Here is a 24,988-nt window from a genome sequence, read left to right as displayed (position 1 = left end):
CTACAGTATGTTGGTTCTGAACTACTTCCTAAAGGAAATAAGCCTTTCATTTATTTGTTATTGTTTAGTTCAACTTGATGAGTCACAACACAATGTGATGTATTCATTTCTGTGTAACTACACGACACTACACGACAAGTGCTTTGAGTTGTTGTTACTCAATAAAAGAGTTAAGTAATTCAGTAGCTGACTTTTTTTTTATACTGCAATCACTTTGTAGTGTATTTTCGTGTACTGTTGTGAAATGGAAAATCAATAATCGCTAATCGAGAATCGTATAATAATCGAAAATCGACTGTAATCGAATCGGGACTTCAATAATCGTAATCGAATCGAATCGGGAAATCAGACAGATTAACCACCCCTAGTTGGCAGGGGGGCACCAATAATCCTCTCCGCAGTCTGGATTGTGCGTTGTAGTCTCCTGATGTCAGATTTGGTAGCTGAACCAAACCAGACAGTGATGGAAGTGCATAACACAGACTCAATGACAGCCGAGTAGAACTGAATCAGCAGCTCCTGTGGGAGGTTGAACTTCCTCAGCTGACGAAGGAAGTACAGTCTCTGCTGGGCCTTTTTCACAATGGAGTCAATGTGATTGTCGCACTTCAGGTCCTGAGAGATGGTAGTGCCCAGGAACCTGAATGACTCCACTGCTTCCACAGTGCTGTTCATGATGGTGAGTGGGGGGAGAGCTGGGCTGTTCCTCCTGAAGTCCACTATCATCTCCACCATTTTGAGCGTGTCGAGCTCAAGGTTGTTATAACTACACCAGACAGCCAGCTGTTCAACCTCCAGTCTGTAAGCAGACTCATCACCGTTTTGGATGATGCCGATGACAGTGGTGTTGTCTGCAAATTTCAGGAGCTTCACAGAGGGGTCTTTAGAAGTGCAGTCATTGGTGTACAGGGAGAAGAGCAGTGGGGAGAGAACACACCCCTGGGGGTGCCAGTGCTGGTAGTGAGAGTCCTGGATGTGAGTTTCCCCAGTCTCACTCGCTGTTGTCGGTCTGTCAGGAAGCTGGAGATCCACTGACAGATTGAGGGTGGCATGGAGAGCTGGGTCAGTTTAGCTGAGAGAAGATCAGGCATGATGGTATTGAAGGCCGAACTGAAGTCCACAAATAAGATCCTTGCGTAAGTCCCAGGTCTGTCGAGATGTTGCAGGATATAATGCAGTCCCATGTTGACTGCATCATCCACAGACCTGTTTGCTCTGTAGGCAAATTGAAGAGGATCCAGCAAGGGTCCAGTGATATGTCCTTCAGGTGGGCCAGAACCAGTCTTTCAAACGACTTCATGACCACAGACGTGAGAGCGACAGGTCTGTAGTCATTAAGTCCAGTGATTTTGGGTTTTTTGGGGACGGGAATGATAGTGGAGCGTTTGAAGCAACAGGGAACTTCACACTGCTCCAATGATCTGTTGAAGATCTGCGTGAAGACTGGGGCCAGTTGGTCAGCACAGGCTTTCAAACAGGCAGATGAGATGCTGTCTGGGCCTGAAACTTTCCTAGTCTTCTATTTTTTGAAGACTCGGTTCACATCCTCCACACAGAGCTTAAGCTCGGGTTGGATGACAGGAGGGGGTGCAGGAGGTGATGGGGGACGTGTGAATTGCAGATCAGAGCGGGTGTGTGGTGTGAGACTGGGCTTTTCAAACCTGCAGTAGAATGCATTCAGATCCTCAGCCAGTTGTTGATTCTCTACAGAACGGGGGGATGGTGACTTGTAGTTGGTAATGTTCCTCAAGCCTGTCCAGACTGAAGCCGGGTCGTTGGCTGATAACTGGTTTCTCAGCTTTTCAGAGTAGCTTCTTTTAGCAACTCTGATCTCCTTTGTCAGTCTGTTTCTGGTCTGGTTATACAATACTTTATCCCCACGTCTGTAAGCATCCTCTTTGGCATGACGGAGCTGTTTGAGTTTCCCAGTAAACCATGGTTTATCATTAATGATAAGAATGTCCTGGTAGGAATGCATGCATCCTCACAGAAACTGATGTATGATTTATTTTTTTGTATTTTTTAATTTTTTTATTTTACCTTTATTTAACCAGGTAAATCGGTTGAGAACAGGTTCTCATTTGCAACCGCGACCTGGCCAAGATAAGGCGCAGAGTACAAGGCGACATGAAATTACACATGACATACCAACATTCAAATACACAGTCATAAATATAGAAGACATTCAAATTTCAAATAAAAAGTTCTAGACATTGTGTAAAAAAAATAATAATAAAAATGTGCAAATAGATGCAATAACAGCCATTTAGTTTGGTACGTGCAAAAAAGCAACGACTATATTCGCTAAAAGCATCAACATGTACAGTGGTCTGTCAGTAAATTTGTTAGTAAAACTTTAAAAGTAGTGATTGAGACAATGGATTCTAATTTGAGAGACTTTTGTAAAGTGTTCCAATCATTTGCAGCAGAAAATTTAAAAGAAGAGCGGCCAAAAGAGGTGCGGGATTTTGTGGGGTCTAGAGAGATATATTTACTCGAGCGCAGGTTAAATACAGGCACTGATATGGTTATTAAAGTGCTTAGGTAAGATGGTGTTTGCCTAGTATGGACTTGTAAATTAACTGATACCAGTGATTTAGGCGCCGGTTGTGTAACGAAGGCCATCCAACTAGTGAGTAAAGAGTGCAGTGGTGGGTGTTGTATGGGGCTTTAGTAATAAAGCGAATAGCACTGTGGTAAACAACGTCCAATTTCTTGAGTAAAGAATTAGAAGCAGTTCTGTATACAACATCACTAAAGTCAAGCATTGGGATGATGGTCATTTTCACAAGGGCCTGTTTTGCAGGAAGAGTAAATGAAGCTTTATTTCTGAATAGAAACCCGATCCTGGACTTGATCTTTGACTGAAGATGGTTTATGTGGGTTTGAAAGGAAAGCGAGGGGTCTAGCCAGACCCCTAGATATTTGTATTTCTCCACATATTCCAGCTTAGACCCATTCAAGGTGGTGATGTTTATTGGGCACGAAGATACAGAATGTGTCCGATTAAAAATCATGCATTTTGTTTTACTAGAATTTAGAGACAATTGAAGATCACAGAAGGCTAATTGAATGTCTTCAAAACTCTTTTGAAGTTTTTCTAAAACGTTGTCCAATGTTGAGCCTGAAGTGTACAGAACGGTATCGTCTGCATAGAGATGAATAAAAGAGTTGCCCGCAGCACGAGCGACATCATTAATATAAACAGAGAATAACATTGGGCCAAGAATCGAGCCTTGGGGCACCCCCATAGATACAGCCAAAGGCTCAGACAGCAAGCCCTCAGACTTAACACACTGAAATCTGTCAGTGAAATAATTAGAAAACCAGGAAAGGCACGTGTTTGAGAGACCCAGTGCCTTAAGTTTTCCAATGAGAATACTGTGGTTGACAGAATCGAAAGCTTTGGCCAAGTCAATGAAAACAGCAGCACAATGTTGTTTTTGGTCGAGAGCTGTTATAACATCGTTTAGGACCTTTAGTGTTGCTGAGGTGCACCCATGACCAACTCTGAAACCAGATTGCATATCAGAGAGGAAATGATGTGACTCAAGATGACCTATTATCTGTTTATTGACTTGACTTTCAAAGACTTTTGAAAGGCAGGGTAGGACGGAGATGAATGATGTAACAGTATCTGTGAGCTCGTCCAGATCAGTGGTAGCAGCTTCGAAAACAGTCCAATCAGTGCAATCGAAGCAGGCTTGTAAGTCCAGCTCTGCTTCATTAGTCCATCTTTTTACAGTCCTTATTACCGGTTTAGCTGATTTCAGTTTCTGCCTGTAGGTCGGTATAAGATGAACCACACAGTGATCAGAGAGCCCCAAAGCTGCCCGTGGGACGGAGTATTATGCATTCTTTATTGTTGTGTAACAGTGGTCCAGTATATTACTGTCTCTGGTGGGACATGTGCTGTCTGTATTTTGGCAGTTCACAGGAGAGATTTGCTCTGTTAAAATCCCCAAGAATGATTAAAAGAGAGTCTGGATACCTTTGTTCAGTCTCAGCTATTTGTTCAGCCAGCTGTTGTAGCGCCGCGCTCACACACGCGTCTGGAGGAATGTAAACATTCACGAGGAAAACTCCCGCGGCGAGTAGAAAGGCTTAGTTTATGAAGTGCGCCTCTAGATTAGGAGAGCACATCTTCTTCAGCGTTTTTATTTTTGTTCGAGCTGAATAAAAAAAAATATTTTAAAAAATCTGGCCACGGGGGGCCCCTAGGCTGTGCGTTAATCCGCGCCTGAGTGTCGGTAATATCTATTGTATCTATTGACTGTCTGCTGAAAATCCACTGACTAGTAGCGTATGTTGGCCTGTAAGAGTCGTTCAACAGTATTTCTTAGTTTTTCACTTCATTTTGATGGGCCTAATGTAGCAACAGATGAATATATGGACCTCAAAGTAAACGGTGTAGTGATTTTTACTCAATTCACCGATGATGTAGTGATTTTTAGATCATGTGTCACTTAAGGTGTGGTTATGAGTGTATCAGATGAATCCCCCCCCCCCAACCCAACCCAACACTCCCAATATAAGAACACTCCCAAAAGAACTGTTCAATAATTCAGAAATAATGTAAATTAAAGGGAGTTGGTCAGCTGATTTATCTGAAGGATTTGTGAGTCTGGACAACTAGTAGAGTCTTTGATCATCAACACATTGAAGACACAGTGTAATAAAATGAATGAAATTTATTAACAATAGATATGCAAGAGTAAATACTTCAACGATTAATAATGTTAGTAATGAATATGCACTTCCAAAGGATAGTAAACTAATAACCAAAAAGAAAAGTAATGAATGAAACAATAAGACCAATAAATGATGTGAACACAGAATGGATAAATGCAGTGCTGTTGAACAGAATGGAGCAATGGAAGAGAATTGTATGGGAATGCTTCTTACGGAAACCACCTAATGGTTCTGGCAAATGGTGATATATATATATATATAAGAACTACATATCCATAGAACTGTGATCCGACCAGTTTTAAAATCATGCAGTCTAAAGATGGCATTAAAGCTACACTGTGTGATATTTTCCGCCATCTAGTGGTGAAAAGGTATATGACCATCCAGTGAATTTTTGTTTCTGTTCCTCTCAATTCCGATTTCGTTTCAACTCCTACGGTGGCCGATTTAGTCCAAGATTAACATGGCTTCCAGTTCGACCTCGTCCACATTCGACACGGTGCCTGTGGGATATTCTGTGCGCAGTGGGATGGTTGGAACTCAACTGGCCTAATTATTCGGCTAGAAAGAACTGCAGCTAATCCAGAGTGAACTTTGATGATAGTAATGTTTATTCAGTCATCCAATTACAAGGCATAAACAGGTTTGCGTGGATATGTACATAAATGTGGTTTCTGTGAGAGAACAAATAAGGATGGTAAATATACATACACAGTTAAGAACTGTATAACTATACTTATAAATTACATTTGTAAAATGTAACCGTAAACCAGAGCTTATTGTACCATATATAGGCGCTAAAGGCAGCTGCATTAAAAGGAGCTGAGCTGCCGCTGCTGCTGCTAACAAGCGGTGTCCGGTTACAAAAGTGTGTGCGGCGCTGTAAGTCTGTAATGTAAGTCATTAACGTTAGCACTGCAGTGCGCTCTGTATAACAATTGTTAATATGCCGATCAGACCTGATACATATTTCCATCAACATACATTACAAGCAAATATTTTCTATAAACGAATAAACATTGTTGATAACAAAATAACTGAATGATTATTCAAATAGGTGAGCATTACGCTATTGTATGTTGACCATAGACTGTAAAAAAATGATGTTGACACAAAAATACTTCTGAGGTGACATCAACTGAATTACGCGATGACACTCTGAAACACATCTACAATGACAATAACTATTATTACTTACGGAGTTATTAACGCACAGAAATACCACACAAGGAAAAACAGACTTTTGAGGAATAAACAAGCCAGGAAAACTCCGTATAACTCTGTAACTGGACGCTGCTGAGATGAAAACTCTCTGCGCATGCACCAGACAAGTCTGAACAAGTTGACGCGCACATGCGCGAGGCAGAGAATTTTGTACAGTGCCATCGAGTATTAAAACAGGTTAAAACGCGAAAAGCGAAGCTTGAATTTACGGGTATGTCCCTCTTTGGCTAATGTACTTTCAAGATGGAGGGGCAACATGGCGACCACCGTTAGATCCCATTACCTTATGTATTTTCAATGGCATATTATAAACTTACGAGAATACTTTATTACTTGAAAGAAGTAAATATACATTAATGAGCACATATATTTTTGAAAGAACTAAGTGTTTTTAGCTAAGAATAGACTAAAAAAGTTACACAGTGTAGCTTTAAGGTTATTTTTAAATCTGAAACCCTTTCCACACTGACCACATATTAATGGCGTCTCTCCAGTGTGAATTATCATGTGGTAATTAAGGGTTCATTTACATCTTAAACCCTTTCAACACTGATCACATGTAAATGGCTTTTCTCCAGTGTGAACATTCATGTGTTCCCTAAGGCTTACTTTCCATGTGAAGCTATTCCCACATAAGCCACGTTTCCACCGCAGGAACTTTCCCCAGGAACTAGGAACTTTGGGCTGGTACTCTGTGTGTTTCAACCGCAGGAACCAGGGTCTAAATGAAGTTCCGGGTAAATATTTCCCCCTCCAAGCGGCCCTGCTCCCGGGCTAGTACTTTTTCAAAGTTCAGGAACTTTCGGGGGTGGGACTTGGATGCTGAACATGCTGATTGGTTGAACTCACGCAGCGTTTTATTTCAACCGACATTTTTAAAAGTCTTTCGCGAGATTTGTTCTGCGTTCAGTAAATATCAGTCTTGCTCTTTCTGTCTGATGGCGCGTGTTCATCTCAGCCATCTCACGGTCAATGTCCGTAATAGCTGATAATAACATACGTTGTCTTATTTTAAATCTAGCTTTACGAGCTTTCAGAATACGCTTTAGTATCAGTGCTCTTCTCTTTTCCACCGTTTTGTTAAAGGGGTGGTAAACCACGATTTCACTATTCTAACTTTAGCTAGCGTGTAATGTTGCTGCTTGAGGATAAACAACATCTGCAAAGTTACAACGTTCAAAGTTTAAAGCAAAGGGAGATATTTGCTTTTAAAGAAATCCATTTCTAATGTGGCGTTCACACCGGACGCGATTCGCGCGAAGGTGGACGCGTGTACATTTTGAGTTTACTCGCGCGTGAAATTCGCGCGAATCGCGCGTGACATTCACTGCACAACAGATGCGAATTCGCGTCATGGGCGGGGCTTCCGCCAGCAGCTCGTCTCGTTGAGAAATGGCTGACATGGGCTGTGTTTACATGTCTTTTTTTTTGTTCATATCTACTGTTAATGTGTGACAAAACGTAGTTTTAAGACTTTTTCAGTCGATAATGTAGTTGTTTAAAGCTCAAATCTGTGGTGTATTTACATAAACAGTGCCTATTTGAACATTTTATCTGCCGTTGTCGGAGCTGTGAGCTCCAGCGGACAGCGCGCTCAGCGCACGTGAAAGCCGGCGAGGGCAACCTTTCCTCGGCCAGTCCTTCTGCCGTCTACCGCTGGCTCTGATGTCTCTGTGGTGTGTCTCGAGCTATAATTCGTCTTGTAACGGCCGATCTTTGGTCTCATGGATCTATAATTTGTTCCCTGGCAAATCGTTTAGGCTGAGGGCAAAGATAAGTTTCATTACTTTATATTTTTAGGCTATAACTGTACGTTGCAGTTGTAACGTTAGCCGACTAGCACTGACTTTGAATGTTTGACTGCATTGTTTGCTTTTTCATGTATAGCTTGTTATACATTACTTATACTTTTGTATTATTGATCATACATAAACTTGCATTTAACAAAAAGAGACTGGGTTGTGTTTCATGTCATTTAATGTTATCACAGTGATAATCATATTGTCTGAACCAGATATTAATATACAGATTTTCTCATCATTGTTGTCACTACTAGAGCAAGCTCCTGATTGGTTAACGCGGCGCGAAATATCCGCCAAAACGCTCAAGTCGCGTCCTTCTCGCCGCCTCATTCGCGCGAATCGCGCCGCAGAATGCCATTTCGCGTCTCTGCATTGACTTAACATGTAAATCACTCGCGCGAATCGCGTCCGGTGTGAACGCACCATTAGAACTACAGCAAACGGCCAGTAGGCGACTACACACATTCCTCCAGGGTTGGTGACATCACTAGGCTCAATATTTACATAAACCCCTCCTCCGAGAATATTAAATAAGGGGGGGTGAGGCCATTTTGTATCGCGGCGCTGTTGTGGTATAGTTAGGCTGGAGTGTTGTTGCCGCGATGCCGAGGAAACGCTGTTATATTCATCCGGATTGCAGGTCTGGGGTACTTGCTCTGTTCAGCCTTCATAGGGACAGGGGTGCGTTGCAGAGCGTTTAACATACAGCATGTTATATGCACATGTGTATGAGACAGAAGGGAACAGGCACGTGCGGGGCTCCCGCAGCACATCTCACGGAGGGAAACTTTCACAATGTTCGCGAGTTCAACACCGGATTTGCACAACGTCAGCTGCGTGAGACAAACGCGGCCAGTGTGTGAATGCACGACGCGCGCGGGGCTCCCTCCCGCAGCACATTTCACGGAGGAAAACTTTCACAATGTTCGCGAGTTCAATACAGGATATGCACAACGGCTTGACCTGAAAGCTGGATTTACAAACAGAAGCTGTTTACGGGCCACAACCTGTAAGTCTGATTTATTTTTCATCGATGTGTTTTCCTGTAATAGGTTGTAGCAAGGAAGTAAACAGATGACAACACTGTTCTGCAAACCAGTCTGTTAAATGCTTATTCATACTTAATGTTATCCGACGAACACCTAACGTTACAAACACTAACGTTAAAATCTCAACAGCGAACTTGGCATTAGTGTAAATGATTCTTTGATTAGAGCTTTTATGTATTATTTATCTACAGGCTTGCTAAACATGGTTCTGTGTGTGATTTGGCTACTATAGTAAAGCCAGTGTTTAGTGTTTTGGGTTAGTTCTTGCGACAGATATTTGGCTATAATCGTTCTAAAAATACAAAAGTAACAGTGCCATTCAGTAGCGATCACTATAGATCCGCAGTCTTTACTCATTAGGACTGAACAGGTTCTGCTCGATCATCTTTACTAAAATGTTCTGGGTCTGATTCGGGCTCAGATTGGTATGGTTTTATTGACGCCATCGTTTCTAATACTGACCAAAGCACAGTCTACCGGTAAGGGGCATGACGTTTCCGACAAACGTGCACTGCGGTTAGCGAATCACAACACACTGGGCCAGCTAACCAATCTGAGCCCATTGCGTATTTTTGAGGGACTGGCTTCATACAACCCGGAAAGCATCAGACCGTTTTACAAGGAGGGACAGAGCAGTGTAGAATAAATGTCAAATATATGAAAAATAATGATTTTTTTTTTAAAACGAAGCATGAACACATGTTACAGTGCACCCCACAAACACAATCAAGCCTTCAAAACAATGTGTTTTACCACCCCTTTAATGACCTCTTTATTAAAACAATACATAACTACCAAAAGCAGCGCTGCTTGCATCTCCTCCATACTTGTTATTGTTGCAGACAGTGTCGCGCAAAAATTATTACTGTCTTACGTTGACTGGGAGGAGCAGCCGCGCGCAGGGTTCCTGTAAAAAAAGTTCCTGGTACAAATTGTTCCGGATAATTTCGGTGGAAACGCGGCTATAGAGTGCAGGTGTGAGGCTTCTTTCTGTTGTGAACTCTCACGTGGACTTTAAGGCTTCCTTGTTGATTGAAACTCTTTCCACACTGTTGGCAGGTGTAAGGCTTCTCTCCAGTGTGAATACTCATGTGACTGTCAAGGATTTCTTTACATCTGAATCTGTTTCCACACTGTTGGCAGGTGAAAGGCTTCTCTCCAGTGTGAATTCTCATGTGGACTTCAAGGTTTCCTTTATGTCTGAAACTCTTTCCACACTGTTGGCAGGTGAAAGGCTTCTCTCCAGTGTGAATTCTCATGTGGACTTCAAGGTGTCCTTTATGTCTGAAATTATTTCCACACTGTTGGCAGGTGAAAGGTTTCTCTCCAGTGTGAACTCTCATGTGCCTGTCAATGATTTCTTTACGTCTGAAACTCTTTCCACACTGTTGGCAGGTGAAAGGCTTCTCTCCAGTGTGAATATTCATGTGGACTTCAAGGTTTCCTTTACGTCTGAAACTCTTTCCACACTGTTGGCAGGTGAAAGGTTTCTCTCCAGTGTGAACTCTCATGTGCCTGTCAATGATTTCTTTACGTCTGAAACTCTTTCCACACTGTTGGCAGGTGAAAGGTTTCTCTCCAGTGTGAATTCTCATGTGGACTTCAAGGTTTCCTTTATGTCTGTAACTCTTTCCACACTGTTGGCAGGTGTAAGGCTTCTCTCCAGTGTGAATACTCATGTGGACTTCAAGGTTTCCTTTATGATTGAAACGCTTTCCACACTGTTGGCAGGTGAAAGGCTTCTCTCCAGTGTGAATATTCATGTGAACGTTAAAGTTTCCTTTACGTCTGAAACTCTTTCCACACTGTTGGCAGGTGAAAGGCTTCTCTCCAGTGTGAATTCTCATGTGAACGTTAAAGTTTCCTTTGTGTGTGAAACTCTTTCCACACTGTTGGCAGGTGGAATAACTTTTAGTTCCTGTCTTTTGAGCTCTTTTTTGTGAGGAAGTATTTTTAGCCTGTGTCGATCTTTCTCCAGTCATGAAATCATGATGTTTATCATAATGGGCTTTCTTTTCTTTCCTTTCATTAAGTACATGACTTGCCTCTTTCAATGCCATGAGATCTAGGGCAAAAACAGACACAAAACAATTTAGACATTTAAAGCATCAATAGCAGGGTATAGGGTAGTATGATATATAACCTATCCTATCCTAGGGATCTGGGGTGGGCAGCTTTGGTTCTGGAGGGCCACTGTCTTGCAGAGTTACGCTTTAATGAAAGACGCCTGCCTTTAATTTCAAACAGTCTTGAAGATTTAAAGTTAAATTTGGGGGTTGGGTTGAATTTTACAGGTGTGTTTGATCAAGGAAGGAGTAGTGCTGGGCGGTTTGACCAACAATCATGCTTTTTGCTGGAGTTTGGTGATTTAACAGAAGTTTTTATTAGTACAATAGCTCTAATGTACAATACTAATATATTTATTAGTTCATGTTATCGCAAACTTTTATTTTGACTGGTTGTTATAAAGACCTGTGATTTCCTGGGTATATGAAATGACAAATGTCAAAAGTTTTATCAAATTGAACGGTAAACTGTTCATTAAGTGACTGACACTACAGATGAAGTTCATGTGCCCTCATATAGTGAAACAGCAGATGCTGAACAGTTTGTGTAGTAGTAGACAAAACCGCAGCGCTCATTTAGGGCAGAACAAACAGACCTCAGATTTCTGTCTTTATGAGCTTTAATATTCACAGACACTGTACAATAAATAAGATATTGATATGGACTATTCATTATTTTGATCTATTCATCCAAAAACTTTGTGACCTTCCACTTTATAGAGAAAGCTCCATTTGTGAATGGATTCCGTGATTAATTTTTTTTTTAATCAAAAATCTATATCACCCATATATAACTTTTCATGCCATTGATGAGATTTTCTATCATTTATGACACAATGCTTTGCCGCCATTGACGGGAGTTTCCGGCAGTCTATGTTTTCACTGGTGTCATAGGGGACGCTATGACATCTTCTGAATCAGTACAGAATCTCCGGATCGTAACACAACAAAGAAGAAGCAGAAACAAGTGATAGAAGCTTTGATCAAGTACATGCAAACTAATGCAATCATCAAACATTATTCAGCAAAGCTTTTTAACGTTACTGAATGAAATGTTGAACCCATCAAGAGGTATTAGAAATATGAAAGGTATAAGAAGTATACAATGCAAGTTTTCACCAACATTCACCGTGGATTTAATATAATAGCGCTAACTGTAACAATGGTATTGTGGCGGAAATAGTCCAATGTTTTTACATTATTCATTTCAAGGTTCCTAGATTGAAATTCAAGCACTTTCAAGTGCTTCACACTTTTTCAACACTTTACACCAGAAGTCCGTCTGCAGGAAGCTATATATTTAACTTTATACGGTGTTAAATATGGATATTTTTCTTACTCAAATCCATCGTTTCACTTCAGGATGCATTTATTAACTCCCGGAGCTGTATGGATTACTTTTCTGTAATGGATGGATGCTCATTGTTGGCTCAAATTTTGGGCTGCCATTTACTACCACTATAATGCTTGGATTAGACAGGACATTTTTTAAAGGGGTCATGAATTGAGAAATCAACTTTCGATATATAAAATGTCATGGTAATATAATAATATTCTGTAAGTTTCAGAGCTGAAAACTTCCTTGTTCATTTCACTGTGGATTCGTTTGTAAACGACACAGGTCGAGACTGGATTTGCAGACAGACTGAGATTAAAAACAATGCTGTGCCATTTGGATCCAACAGGAATGAAGCAACACACCAATGTGAGTAAAACAGGTTTTTTTATGTGTGATAGTGTTGCATTGTTACAGATCGTTTGATATCTAGTTATTATATGTCTAACTAAACATAACTTACCACACTGTCACAGGCTGGAGTATCCTTTGTATTTGAGGTGTTGTTGGTTCATTGTCCTGTGTTTTGAGATCAGACTAGAACATGTATGGGCCAGGGCTTGCAAAACCCGACGTCCAAAATGTATCCCTGGCCTGCCCGATGGGCTATCTTAAATAGTGAAATAACATTCCTTTCTTGATGTGCATTATTCACTGTCTTGACTTGATATTTAAATAAAAAATACAATAGCTGAAGCTTTGAACATGCTGATTTGTCTGCTGTGAAGTTTTGCTGATGCACGTGTGCACTTGTGTGTGTGTGTGTGTGTGTGTGTGTGTGTGTGTGTGTGTGTGTGTGTTAGTGATGCAGTTTGCGGTTATATCCACTGATCAGATGGGCCAATAAAAATAGCATTCCAATAAATTGCGGGTGGATGAGAAGTAAAAAAAATTGTGTTTTTTTGATAAAGACATTTTGTGAACCCTGTGGACGAATCTTTTTCTCACACGCTTTCAAAACAATTCCCACATGTACTGATGGGGGAGCTGAAGCTTATTATAATATGCAAAACTGTAATCCAATCATAGCTGTGGGCGTTTACTTCAAGGTTTTCAATGCGGCACGCCCATAAAAAGCAAGCGTTTCAGGAGCTAGGCTCAACTAAAATAACAGGGTATAAAATAGCATATTACTTATTCATTATGATGTTTTTGAACGTAAAAACTATCCGAACATCATAAGTTGACTTCAGGCAACAGTATAATTTTATTTTTTAAAAGCCAGTTCGTGACCCCTTTAATATAAATACGATTGTATTCGTCTGAAAAAAGATCATATGTCATATTCACCTAGGATGGCTTGAGGGTGATTTATGGATGAACTATCCCTTTAATGCATGAGGAGGATAGTCTGAGTGGCCAAAGACTCTCCAAGGATCACACATGGAGAGTCGCAGAGATTACTTGAGTCTCATATCAAATACCCACAGATAATTAAAAAAAATTAAAATCACCTGACAGCCTCAGCTTAGGGGTAACGATTCACTCGTTTTCTCAATGCATCGATCTTGAAACATGTATTTTTGAATCGTTGATTGTGGTCAATAATCGAGTTAAAATGCTTAGAATCGAATGAATCGCAATTCAATATTTTAAAATAAACATTAGACTATACTACATGCATGAATTAATGGAGACGTTGCGCTGACATCATTGCACGCCCTCACAGCTCTCCTTCACAGACACACTGAACTCTTTACCACCTTTCACTGGATTGCGCTCGCGCTCCGTCCGTAGCTCTCAACTTATGTTCATTATCTGTAGTCATTTGTTGTCTCCATCTGCTTGTTTGATGATTGTAATAATAAGCAGGCTGACTGTAACGTTGTTTTTCAATTGATTGTACTATTGTACTACTTTGTGAAGCAACCTTGGGTTCTAGAAGGCGCTATAAAAAAAACTATTATTATTATTAATAAACTAAATGACAGCATGCTGAAGACTGGTGTGCAAACGGTAGCTCAGGTAAGTCAAAAAACACATGAGGAGAAGTGTTAGGATAATATGACGGACTTGCCCATTCGGACAGGATTAGATTTCTCAGAGGACCGCTGAATTTGCCGAAAAACAGTATGTAATTTACCCTGGAGGTTGTGGGAGAAAAAAAGACTTTGCGATTTTAATCCTGTCCAAATCTGCCAAGTACAAATTTCTCTAACGTCCCCCTGAAAAACTAGTCCTGTCTGAATAGAGTTTACATTGAGTGTGTTTACATGCACGTTCTTAAGCCTGGAATTCCCTCCCTCTATCTCTACCCGACACCGCTAAAAACAGTATTTCCAACCATCCTCTGCCTAGGTTTTTTTTTCTTTCTTTCTCCTCCCCCCTCTTCCCTGTGTATTTGTATGTCTATGTTCTACATTGTTCTTCATTGATACTATGTTTACGTATGTATTTTCTTGTACAGCGACCTTGAGCTTGGGAAAGGCGCTATATAAATAAAAAGTATTATTATTATTAAGCCGATTATGCTTAATAAGCCGACAACGAACATGGTCATGTGAATGCGGTAATCCGTTTTCTTTTATCGGAGTACGGTCATAAACGGCTTAAACATAAACAGGTTGACACAGGTAGTTTTTGCCTCTTACCCCGATTTTGCGCAGCATGTAAACGCATTAACCTGCTTTCTGTGGGCTTATTGAAGTGCGCATGTGGGATACGTGACAGGAACGCATCCTTAGAGCAGATTTAAACGCATCCAGACAGAGCGAGCGTTTTGCATGAAAGAAAGAAGGAAATATGTCACAAACACAGACTCTTTGGCCTAGTCCACACGTACATGGGTATTTTTATAAACCGTGTATTTCCCTCCGCCGTTTAAAAAAATAAAAATAAAATCGCGTCCACATGAAAACGCATTACACACTAGGAAGCGCTGTCAAGAGCATGCCAAACCAACAAGTGGCAATATAACCCTAACCATAAAGCCATGTTGGCCAATCAGAAGCCTGGAAATAAGGTTATTGCCGGTTCCGGTTCTGACACAACAAGCCAAAATCTCTGGTTTCACGGTCCACAAGACACAAGTGCAACCAGAGTTTCTAAAAATCTTCACCCTGGCCAGAGTTTTCAAAAAAGTTCGGTTTCAGTCTCCGGATACTGCATTTAAGCGTGGACGAATGGCCAAACCGCATAGAAAAAGATGCGGTTTTGAAAATTGGACAGGGCTTTAAGACCCAGAACATTTGCAAAAATGTGTTCTCATCTCATGCAGCAGAAGTAGAAGAGGTTTAGTTAAAACGCTGCATCTGTAACTGCACGAGAGAATAATATGAGTCCTAAATTTCCACATGTTGCAAGCTTTATTTAACTTTATTACAACTGACATAACATTAGGAATACTCGGAGTCAGATACGGAAATTATTATTTTTCACGTCACTTCAAGGAAATAATCCGATTTATTAATTAAGTCATGTAAACGCGGTTTACTTGCGTTGGCAGTTTACTGGTGTGCATGTAAACGTGCTCAATGTTTTGGGTAAAGATGCACATCATTAATGTTGTTTTTTCTAGGACCCGTTTATAAGACATGTTTACAGCCTGGTACAAATTGTGGTTTTGGTCTATACGGCTAATTTTGCCCTTCATGACGACTGTGAGGGGGGTGAATTTTTTTATACATTATACACTATTACATTATATAAAGCATTAAAGTTCTGCATAATTAAGGGCGTGGCCACTTTGAGTGACAGGTGGATAGCCGTTTATCTGCTGTCTGTTAGTCATCGCGTCACTTAAGCTCCGCCCACGTGCCGCCTTTTTGCCCATTTTCATTTATCCGGGAGTGACGCGCTGCCAAGATGCAGCCAAGACTATCGCGTCCCTACTTTGCGCTTCAGAACGGCTCATCAGAATCCTATGGGTGACGTCACGGACACTACCTCCATATTTTTTTACAGTCTATTGTGACAAGTCTCCCGAGCTCTCATCAGCGTTGCCCTGGAAACAAACACGTCCTCATTTGACGATGTACATCTGGGAACACAACAATGCGGCGGCAGTGTAGTAACGTGATGGCCGTAGCTGCTGAGCGCCAACCTTACTTCTGTACCACACAGCCTCGGTTTGGTTTAAGGAAGTGACGTAGGTGAATAAGGCGTATTAATAAAGCCCCAGTATTACAGATCATTAACTAAAAAAAGTTGGTTTAGGGTTTAGTTACCCTTTATTTATGTTCAGGGATATTAAAATGTTTATAGCAAGTAGATATTGGGTTTAAAACACTAAATTATTGTTTTGTTTAGGGTACTTAAGTATTAAATCGTTGTATGATTATACTTCTGTATATTCTCTATTTCTGTAGAGCTGGAGATTTTAATAATGATCAAATGAGTGAGTTCAGCTTTGAGAATGAAACCAACCTGTTTGTTCCTCAGTTTCTTCATCTTTCACTCTGAATGTTTCTTCAATCTTCACGTCTTCACGCTCCTCTTTTTCTGTTTGTTCCTCAGTTTCTTCATCTTTCACTCTGAATGTTTCTTCAATCTTCACGTCTTCACTCTCCTCTTTTTCTGTTTGTTCCTCAGTTTCTTCATCTTTCACTCTGAATGTTTCTTCAATCTTCACGTCTTCACTCTCCTCTTTTTCTGTTTGTTCCTCAGTTTCTTCATCTTTCACTCTGAATGTTTCCTCAATCTTCATGTCTTGACTCTCCTCTTTAATGAACTCCATCTTTATAATAGTGTCACGTGGATCTCAGTCACTTCACCCAGAGTTTATCTTAGTGTTTGTCCTGTTTAAGATGATATAAAAATAAAAAAACAGAAAGGAAAGCAAAATCAAATTTCAATTTCTGAGTGTCTCAATCAGTTCAGTAGTTCAGTCACTGGTAAGAGTCAGAGAGGGATTACAGACACATCATGGTATTTATGATCAACATTTGATATTTAATGAATTACAGCTTTTATTTTAAGGATTGCACTTTCATGAAAACATTAGCAGTTAGTGTGTTAAAGTTGTCATAACACATGTTAGTGTTTGTTCTCGTTCATTTACACTGTTTTATTCGAGTCACGATTCGAATCACTGAATCATTTTGCAAAATTTTTGATTCAATTGACTCGGAGTTTCGAAAAGTTCAGTTTCTGCATCACTACTCGCCAGAGACTGAACTCGTGTTTATGGTGAACTGATTCACGATAGAGGAAGAGAAATGAGACGCCAGAGACTGAACTCGTGTTTATGAATGAACTGATTCACGATAGAGGAAGACAAATGAGACGCCAGAGACTGAACTCGTGTTTATGATGAACTGATTCACGATAGAGGAAGAGAAATGAGACGCATCTTTTACCGGTGTGGATGCGATTTACTCCAACAAAATAGCCTTCATTAAAGTTAGATAAAGCATTACAATGTTATATTCAATAGTTAATCAATTATGAATCATTGAACGGTTTCTATCGATTTAAACAGATTAAATGCTTAAAACAAACCTTTCTTTAGGCGAATCTCAACAGATGCAGGAGCGCGGCGCAGCCTTATGACGTCACATCGCCACACCAAAATAAAAGTCCCGTTCACACTCTGCTGTCTTATAATCACAGAAGTGCAGAGAAATGTCTGTCCACTATTTTTACCAGGGCTGCGTTCAGCCCCGACAAAACGTTTCAAAACGTTTTTTAAACGGTAACGGTGCTGCGTTGAACACCCTGTTCTGTTGACGCAAGAGTTGTAACTATGGCAGCCGAGAAGGCCATTCTTTGTGTTCTTTTTGTGGAATTTTCGGAGCCTGATGAAATCGATATAAATACGTGTTTAATACTGCAAAATACATGCAATCACTGCCCTTGCTGTCCAGAATAAAAGACAACATCCCAATCCCATTTAATGAACCTTTTTCATCTCCTGGTAATCAATTCTAACTTAAATCATTTTATTTCTAGTTCTTACTTTTTTAATAGCTTGTATTTTCTTTCTCACTTTATGTCAAGCAATTACCATATATGAAATTTGGTATATAAATAAACTTGCCTTGCAATTAAGCTAAAGATATAAATAAATACATCATCATGTTGATTATATATATATAGCTAAAGATATAAATAAATACATCATCATGTTGATTATATATATATAAATATATATATATATATATATATATATATATATATATATATATATATATATATATATATATATATATATATATATATATATACATATATATATATATATTAAACTCTTACGACAATCATGTCTTCTAATACCAGCGGACACATTAAACAACTTTACTTCCATTGTGTGAGCTGTCTCTTTAATACTGCGTGGTTTATACATTTTGCCGCTGATTGGGCTGTCATTTTTGACACACCCACCAAACGAGATCAAACGCATCTCAAACCCGTTGCACACCGTTGCACACCGTTTCCAGGAAACATGACGTTCAACCGGAAACCGTAGCAAAACGTTGCGCACCGGTTTGAGCGTTGAACGTGCCCCAGATAATCCCTATATTAAACTTAAAACAGTGACAAATGTGTTAAAAGCAAACATCTTAAAAAGAGTGTATGAGTTCATAAAGCCGAGTTCATACATGTGTTCGACTTGAAACACACGAGAGGCAGTGTATTTTGCCAATATTAAAAATACTAATTAAACACTATTACTAATTTAAAAATACTAAACAAATACTAATTAAACACTAATTAGTGAACACAGACTCAATTCACACCAGCTCCAGTTTCTATTATGTATCAATATCAATATCACTGTAGGGTGCCTTTTGGTGTCCTGAACATAACTTAACATACAAATGATTATGAAAGGGTGTGTTGTATTAGGGTAAGTTTTTTATTCATAACAGAAGCATTACTTGGCTCTTTAGAAACATTTTCAAGATTTTTTTTAGTTTTGTACTAGAGGATGTATGTTATTTTGCTATGTCCCAGGCACTGCTCATTAAATTTGAATGAGAGAAAAATAGTCAAATCATAAAAAATTTATATTTTCCTATTAATATTTTGTTAAATAAGATATTACTCAAATTGATTGTATTGATCATTTTGTAATAAAAACAATATTTTTTAAGCTTAACATGTCCACCCTGTCGGCATAATATATACTAGAAGTGATTAAAATACAATATTTTCAAAATATGTAAGTTTAAATATACCAAATTCTCTTCAACAACCAGACTAACTATTTAGCTAGTCACAGTTTGCTGTAAGCTAAGATGCTAATTGAAGCTCAAAATGTCCACCCTGTCGGCCCCTTAGACTCGATAGGGTGGACATACACATGACAGGGTGGACTTAGCATTCATTTGTAGTTAATATTGTAATTTATAGAAATGTTATATAAAATTTTATAGAAACATCTGCTGTAGATAATATTTTGTAGTTTAAAAAAACATCATTGCTGTTATCAGGACATGCCTCTGAGTGCGGCAGAAAGTGCACGGCAATACAGAAAACACCGGGATGCAAACCCTGAACAAAGAGAGGCATACCTTAAGAAAGAAAGGGAGAGATGGAGGAAAGATAGAGATACAGGGAAGAAGAAAGCTATTAATGACCTCACAGAGAGAGGAAAACATTCACAAAGGAAAAATGAAAAGAGGCAAAGAAAGCTGCCAGAGCTAAAGCCAGGCCAATAGTGGAGCTGCAGAACCACTGGAGCTGGACGGTCCACCACAGCTAGTGTAGTAAAGGTCCCTCAAGGTTAGTATAAATGTAGTAAAGGAAACATAACTCTAATGTATTCTTAATTCATGAATTATAGTCACCTATATAATACCTATATTATAAAATAGCTTCCCTGGTTATAGTTGAATAATTTAGTTAGGGATGAAATATGCCTAATCAACAGTGATTGGCCTAAAAACCTGACAATAATTTATGTATTCTAGGCAACGCCTTCAAGGAGAAAGGATTCGAGAAAGAAGAAAATTATTAAAGAATTGAAAGAGTTGAAAGCAAATCTGTATGTTCACATTTTGCTGAAAAGACGGGCAGGTTTTGTAACTCCCTGTCGGTTTCATCTCAACCAGAGAGGCCGCTCTAAACTCTTGGTTATATCAATGTGATTGAGAATGTCATTTTTAAAATTTATTTAAGTTGAATAAATGTTTTATTGCCATTTTTTGTCACGATTTTTGTGTTCTGCTTTATGTGTCCACCCCGTCGTGTGCTCGTCCGCCCTGTCATCTTGGTATCTTGGTAATAAATCATTCAATCATACCTTTATAATCCAGTGTGTTCAATAGCTAGGTGTGGGGGCAAAAACATGCAAACAAAAAATTGCGTCCAAATATAATTTTTGTTATCCAAAAAAGAAAAAAATACATGTGCGAATTATATGAGTTAGTTTAAAAACACATGTTTTACGTAAAATCTTTTATGTATTGATAATTTGAAAGCAAACAAATAACCCTGTTTAGGAAAGGGACATCATACCTTTCAGAAAGTATCATTTGCATCTTAATATTGCAATGAAAATGTATTTAACAGTAATATATATGTCCATGACAGGGTGGACATATCCTATGGTTTATGCTCTCAAAAATGCCCCATAATTATAAAAAAAAAAATATGTGGGAGCTCAGATAATATATTTCTTATATACTTGAGTGTCTACTATTTATGACATGACATAAAGTGAATGGTACATTAAAATCAAAATGTGTGAGTATTGTGAGGGTTGAAAGGCACTCTCTGGTGATATTGACCCACAAATGAAGGATATTTAATATGTATTTTTAGCAGCGCTTAACGTTACATATGACTGTGTCACACCACCACACAGCGAAATACCAACGTTATATGGACCAGCCTGTTTTCGCACAGAAAAAATAAAATCTGCCAATAATCATTATTTAACATTCACCTCACGAAAGTACCTTTACAATGTACAAATTTTGGAGACTCCGACGGCGTGCATGCATACACATTTTTAACAGAGTTCAAACAATATCTAGAAAATTGCCATTTAAAGTTACACTTATTTAACAGAACAGGAACATGATGATATTCAGAGTATGGCTTAAAGGAAACCTCTACTTATATCACCTAATATTAATAATAACTTACCATTGCCGTGGGTGAAGAGTCTTCTCTCGATAGATGGTTTTCAAATTTCGCGCTTCACGTAGGCCTACGTTCGTTCCCGTGGTGACGGCATCACGTGGTAAGATGATGGATCCTAAAATATTATGTGAAATTGACTAAACTCCAGATTATTGTTGACTTTGCTCAAAATTGCTGGTTGTGTTTCTTTATTAATTAAAGTAAACCGTAAATTCAATATGTTATATAACAATTACAGTTTTAAATTAAGGAATGTGCAAAACTAATTTTTTAAGTAAAATCTGTTTATTTTAATGAGCCATATTTGCTGAGGGCAGACATCATTTTTTACAGTCTATGGCATGTGTGGATAACTAACCCTAACTGGAAGCGTCTTGTTTTGGATCTCATGCGTCAGATAACCCTATAACACCTCTAAGATGAGATGGTCATTACACACACACTGTACAGTTAATCTAAGCCTCCATTCATTTGAGTGGTGACAGTATTATGGGATGGCTTGATGCAGGAGATGCAGAGAACTTGATCTTGACCCTTAAGAAACTTTAACTAATGCTGTCATATAACAAATCTACTACAAAGATAAAATAGATCAATTAATTGTTACAACATTGAAATAAAAATGTAAAGCCTGTACAAATACTAGAAATCGTGAATATAAATAATTGGGAACCATGTTTTTGTGTGTGTGTTTTTAACAGTGTACATTTATTGATCTATCATTGTAACGGTTGATTATTTTTTCACATGGTTCGCATCATTGTTAGCTTCATTTTTAGTAGATGAAGATGAAATAAACTCAAAGGCAATGTTGTGGCCACTCCACCAGTGGACCCGTCACACAGACACAGAAGGTGTTTCTCAATGTCAAGGATCCTTCCAAGTCACTTCCTTCAGAGGCTAGCCGAGGCTCCTCCTTAGCATTCGGAAAACACGTAAATGGAACAGGCTTTCAAGTGCGCGTCATTGCGTCATTACGTCAGTGAAAATCCGCTTTCTTCTGATTGGCTGTTTGGATTGCTGCCAAGTTCAATACCACTGTATCCCTTCTTACTTCACCACTCCGCAACAACTCAGCAACAAATCAGCAGCAAAGTATTTTCTGAGGTGAGAAACTTTTTATTCAAGTATGAATTTCATTTTATTTATATGTTAATGTATAAAAAAATATTTTCTGAAGTAATTGTTGACCTTATTTCAAATTACATGCATGAATTTTATACATTTGTGAAGAAACGACTGTAAAAAAATACATATTCTGACAGGATTTGTTGTCAGAGAAGGGGTTCTGACTGGAAAAAATATTTTCTGAAGTAATTGTTGACCTTATTTCAAATTACATGCATGAAATTTATACATTTGTGAAGAAACGACTGTAAAAAAATATATATATTCTGACAGGAAAAAAATGGAAGTGCCAAGTGTTTGGTTGCTGCACAGCATTGTCTGGCCCCGATTACAACAACAGAAAGCTCTTCCTTTCAGTGGTGCTCCAGGCAGTCTGTGACCATCGGGGCCGCTTTATTGACATCTCTGTGGGTTACCCAGGAAGTGTGCATGATGCACGCATCCTTAAGAACAGCCCCATCTACACTAGGGGGACTTACCCTCCTCCTGGGTATTTTCTCCTAGCTGATGGTGGCTACCCATGTCTACAGGAACCCCTGGCCCTTATCACACCATATAAGAGGCCAGTGAGAGGCATGGCAGAGCAAAGGTTCAACTACCTTCATTCCAAAGGTCGCACAATCATTGAGCCTGCATTTGGAATGATGAAAACCCGCTTCAGGTGCATCTTTTTAGAAGCACTGGAAGTAAATGCACTGTTTGTCCCTAAGGTAATAAATCACTGCAATACTTCTGTGGTAAATTTCTTAATCAAATCATAGTATCCTACTCAAAATAACAGTTAATGCTTAACAACTGATAAAGTCACACTATCTTCTGTGTTCATGTTTTTTTTTTCATATCTCAACAGTCTTGTATCCTTTTGCTCTGCCTTGTGCACAGGTGGTGACAGCATGTGCAATTTTGCACAATATTTGTGTTGGTGTCGGGGATGTGCTGGAAGAAGTTGTGGAGGAGGACAACCAGCCCCTTGTGGAGCTTGATGGTGGGGAGAGCCGGAGTGGAGCTGCGCTGACCAAAGAGGTGTCTGCACTCCACGAGGCACCTCTTGACCATGACTATTTTTGCCAGGTGAATAATGAAGTGTGGACTATGACCTGCTGCGCTTACATCCAAGTACACACAACACCACCATTGGTAAACACCCATACAGTCAAGAAGGTAAATGAAATATTCTTAATGTACCAGTGATGTACTGTATTATGGTCTTAACTGATCATAAAAGTACATTAAGTATATTTTATTTACCTTCAGTGATACAATATTACATATATTGCAACTGTAGTAGAATCAATTATCATCTATCATCTCATGACAGATTGGATTACCACTGGACTAACCTAAACATTCTTCTTCTGTCTGCAGCCTTGAAGCAACAGCAGCAGCAGCACCGGCGTTGCTGTAGGCAGTGTGGCTGATGGCCGCTTGTGTTCTTCTCGTCTTGTTGTGTATATAGTTGTAAATGTTTAAAGCTACACTGTGTGATATTTTCCCCCGTCTAGTGGTGAAAAGGTATATGACCATCCAGTGAATTTTAGTTTCTCTTCCTCTCAATTCCGATTTTGTTTTAACTCCTACGGTGGCCGATTTAGTCCAAGATTAATATGGCTTCCAGTTCGACCTCGTCCACATTCGACACGGTGCCATCGAGTGTTAAAACGCGAAAGGCAAAGCTTGAATTTACGGGTATGTCCCTCTTTGGCTGATGTACTTTCAAGATGGAGGGGCAACATGGCGACCTGCATTCGAACCCATTACCGTATGTATTTTCAATGGCATATTATAAACTTACGAGAATACTTTATTACTTGAAAGAAGTAAATATGCATTAATGAGCACATATATTTTTGAAAGAACTAAGTGTTTTTAGCTAAGAACAAACTAAAAAAGTTACACAGTGTAGCTTTAAGTTGTTGTATATAGTTGTAGATATGAGAATGTTGTTTAAATGAATTTTCTGCTTCATGTATATAGTTGTCAATATAGAAATGTTGAAATAATTTTTTTATTAAAAGATGTAAAAATGTATGCTTTTTGTAGAGCTAGGAATACCGAATCACAAAACGTTATAAATAAGTTGTAAATAAGGGTGAAGATATTGTTCAATACATTGTTTTGTTTTTCTATTGCAGTCTAAAGAACAAAGGTTTTTTAAAAATGGATATAGTTTATATTAAATAATTAAAGGGTTAGTTCACCCAAAAATGAAAATTCTGTCATTAATTACTCACCCTCATGTCGTTCGACACCCGTAAGACCTCCGTTCATATTCGGAACACAAATGAAGATATTTTAGTTGAAAGCTGATGGCTGAGAAAGGCTTCAGATAGGCCTCCATTTGCATTCAGTACATTTACACTTCCAAGATCCATGAAAGGCACTTAAAACGTCGTTACAAAGTCTATCTCACCACAGTGGCTCTACAATAATTTTACGATGCGACGACAATAGTTTTTGTGCGCAAAAAAAAATCAAAATAACACCTTTATCCAACTTGTTCTTGTCTTCCGTGTATGCCTCCACGACGCATGCGCGAGAATATGACGCAGATCCGGTGTTCGGACACATGACCCAGAAGCGATTTGTTTACGAGCAGAGGAAGACGCGCGTGTCTAAGCTGTTGGATTCTACATTGATCGTGCTTTAGGTCTCGGCGTAGTG

General features: G+C 39.2%; 1 protein-coding gene across 1 annotated transcript; it reads right to left on the bottom strand.

Annotated features, from left to right (window-relative positions):
- Window positions 1-9,518: 9,518 nt before the first annotated feature.
- Window positions 9,519-17,681, bottom strand: LOC307126475 (uncharacterized protein). Its single transcript, XM_079816992.1, has 3 exons — window positions 17,609-17,681; window positions 16,535-16,905; window positions 9,519-10,832 (listed from the first exon to the last, which is right to left on the bottom strand). Exons 2-3 carry the CDS (start codon window positions 16,842-16,844, stop codon window positions 9,730-9,732), a joined length of 1,413 nt encoding a protein of 470 aa, XP_079673118.1. The 5' UTR covers window positions 16,845-16,905; window positions 17,609-17,681; the 3' UTR covers window positions 9,519-9,729.
- Window positions 17,682-24,988: the final 7,307 nt, after the last annotated feature.

The sequence above is a fragment of the Gobio gobio genome (genome assembly GCF_949357685.1).
Source record: "Gobio gobio genome assembly, chromosome: 5".
NCBI classification, from domain to species: Eukaryota; Metazoa; Chordata; class Actinopteri; order Cypriniformes; family Gobionidae; genus Gobio; species Gobio gobio.
This window is presented reverse-complemented; position numbering and strand designations above follow the sequence as displayed.

Excerpts from the sequence above, each read along its gene's own strand:
- LOC307126475 (XM_079816992.1), bottom strand. The coding sequence starts at position 16,844 with ATGGAGTTCATTAAAGAGGAGAGTCAAGACATGAAGATTGAGGAAACA. Across the intron at positions 10,833-16,534 it reads AGAAACTGAGGAACAAACAG|ATCTCATGGCATTGAAAGAG; the intron begins GTTGGTTTCATT and ends TTTTTGCCCTAG.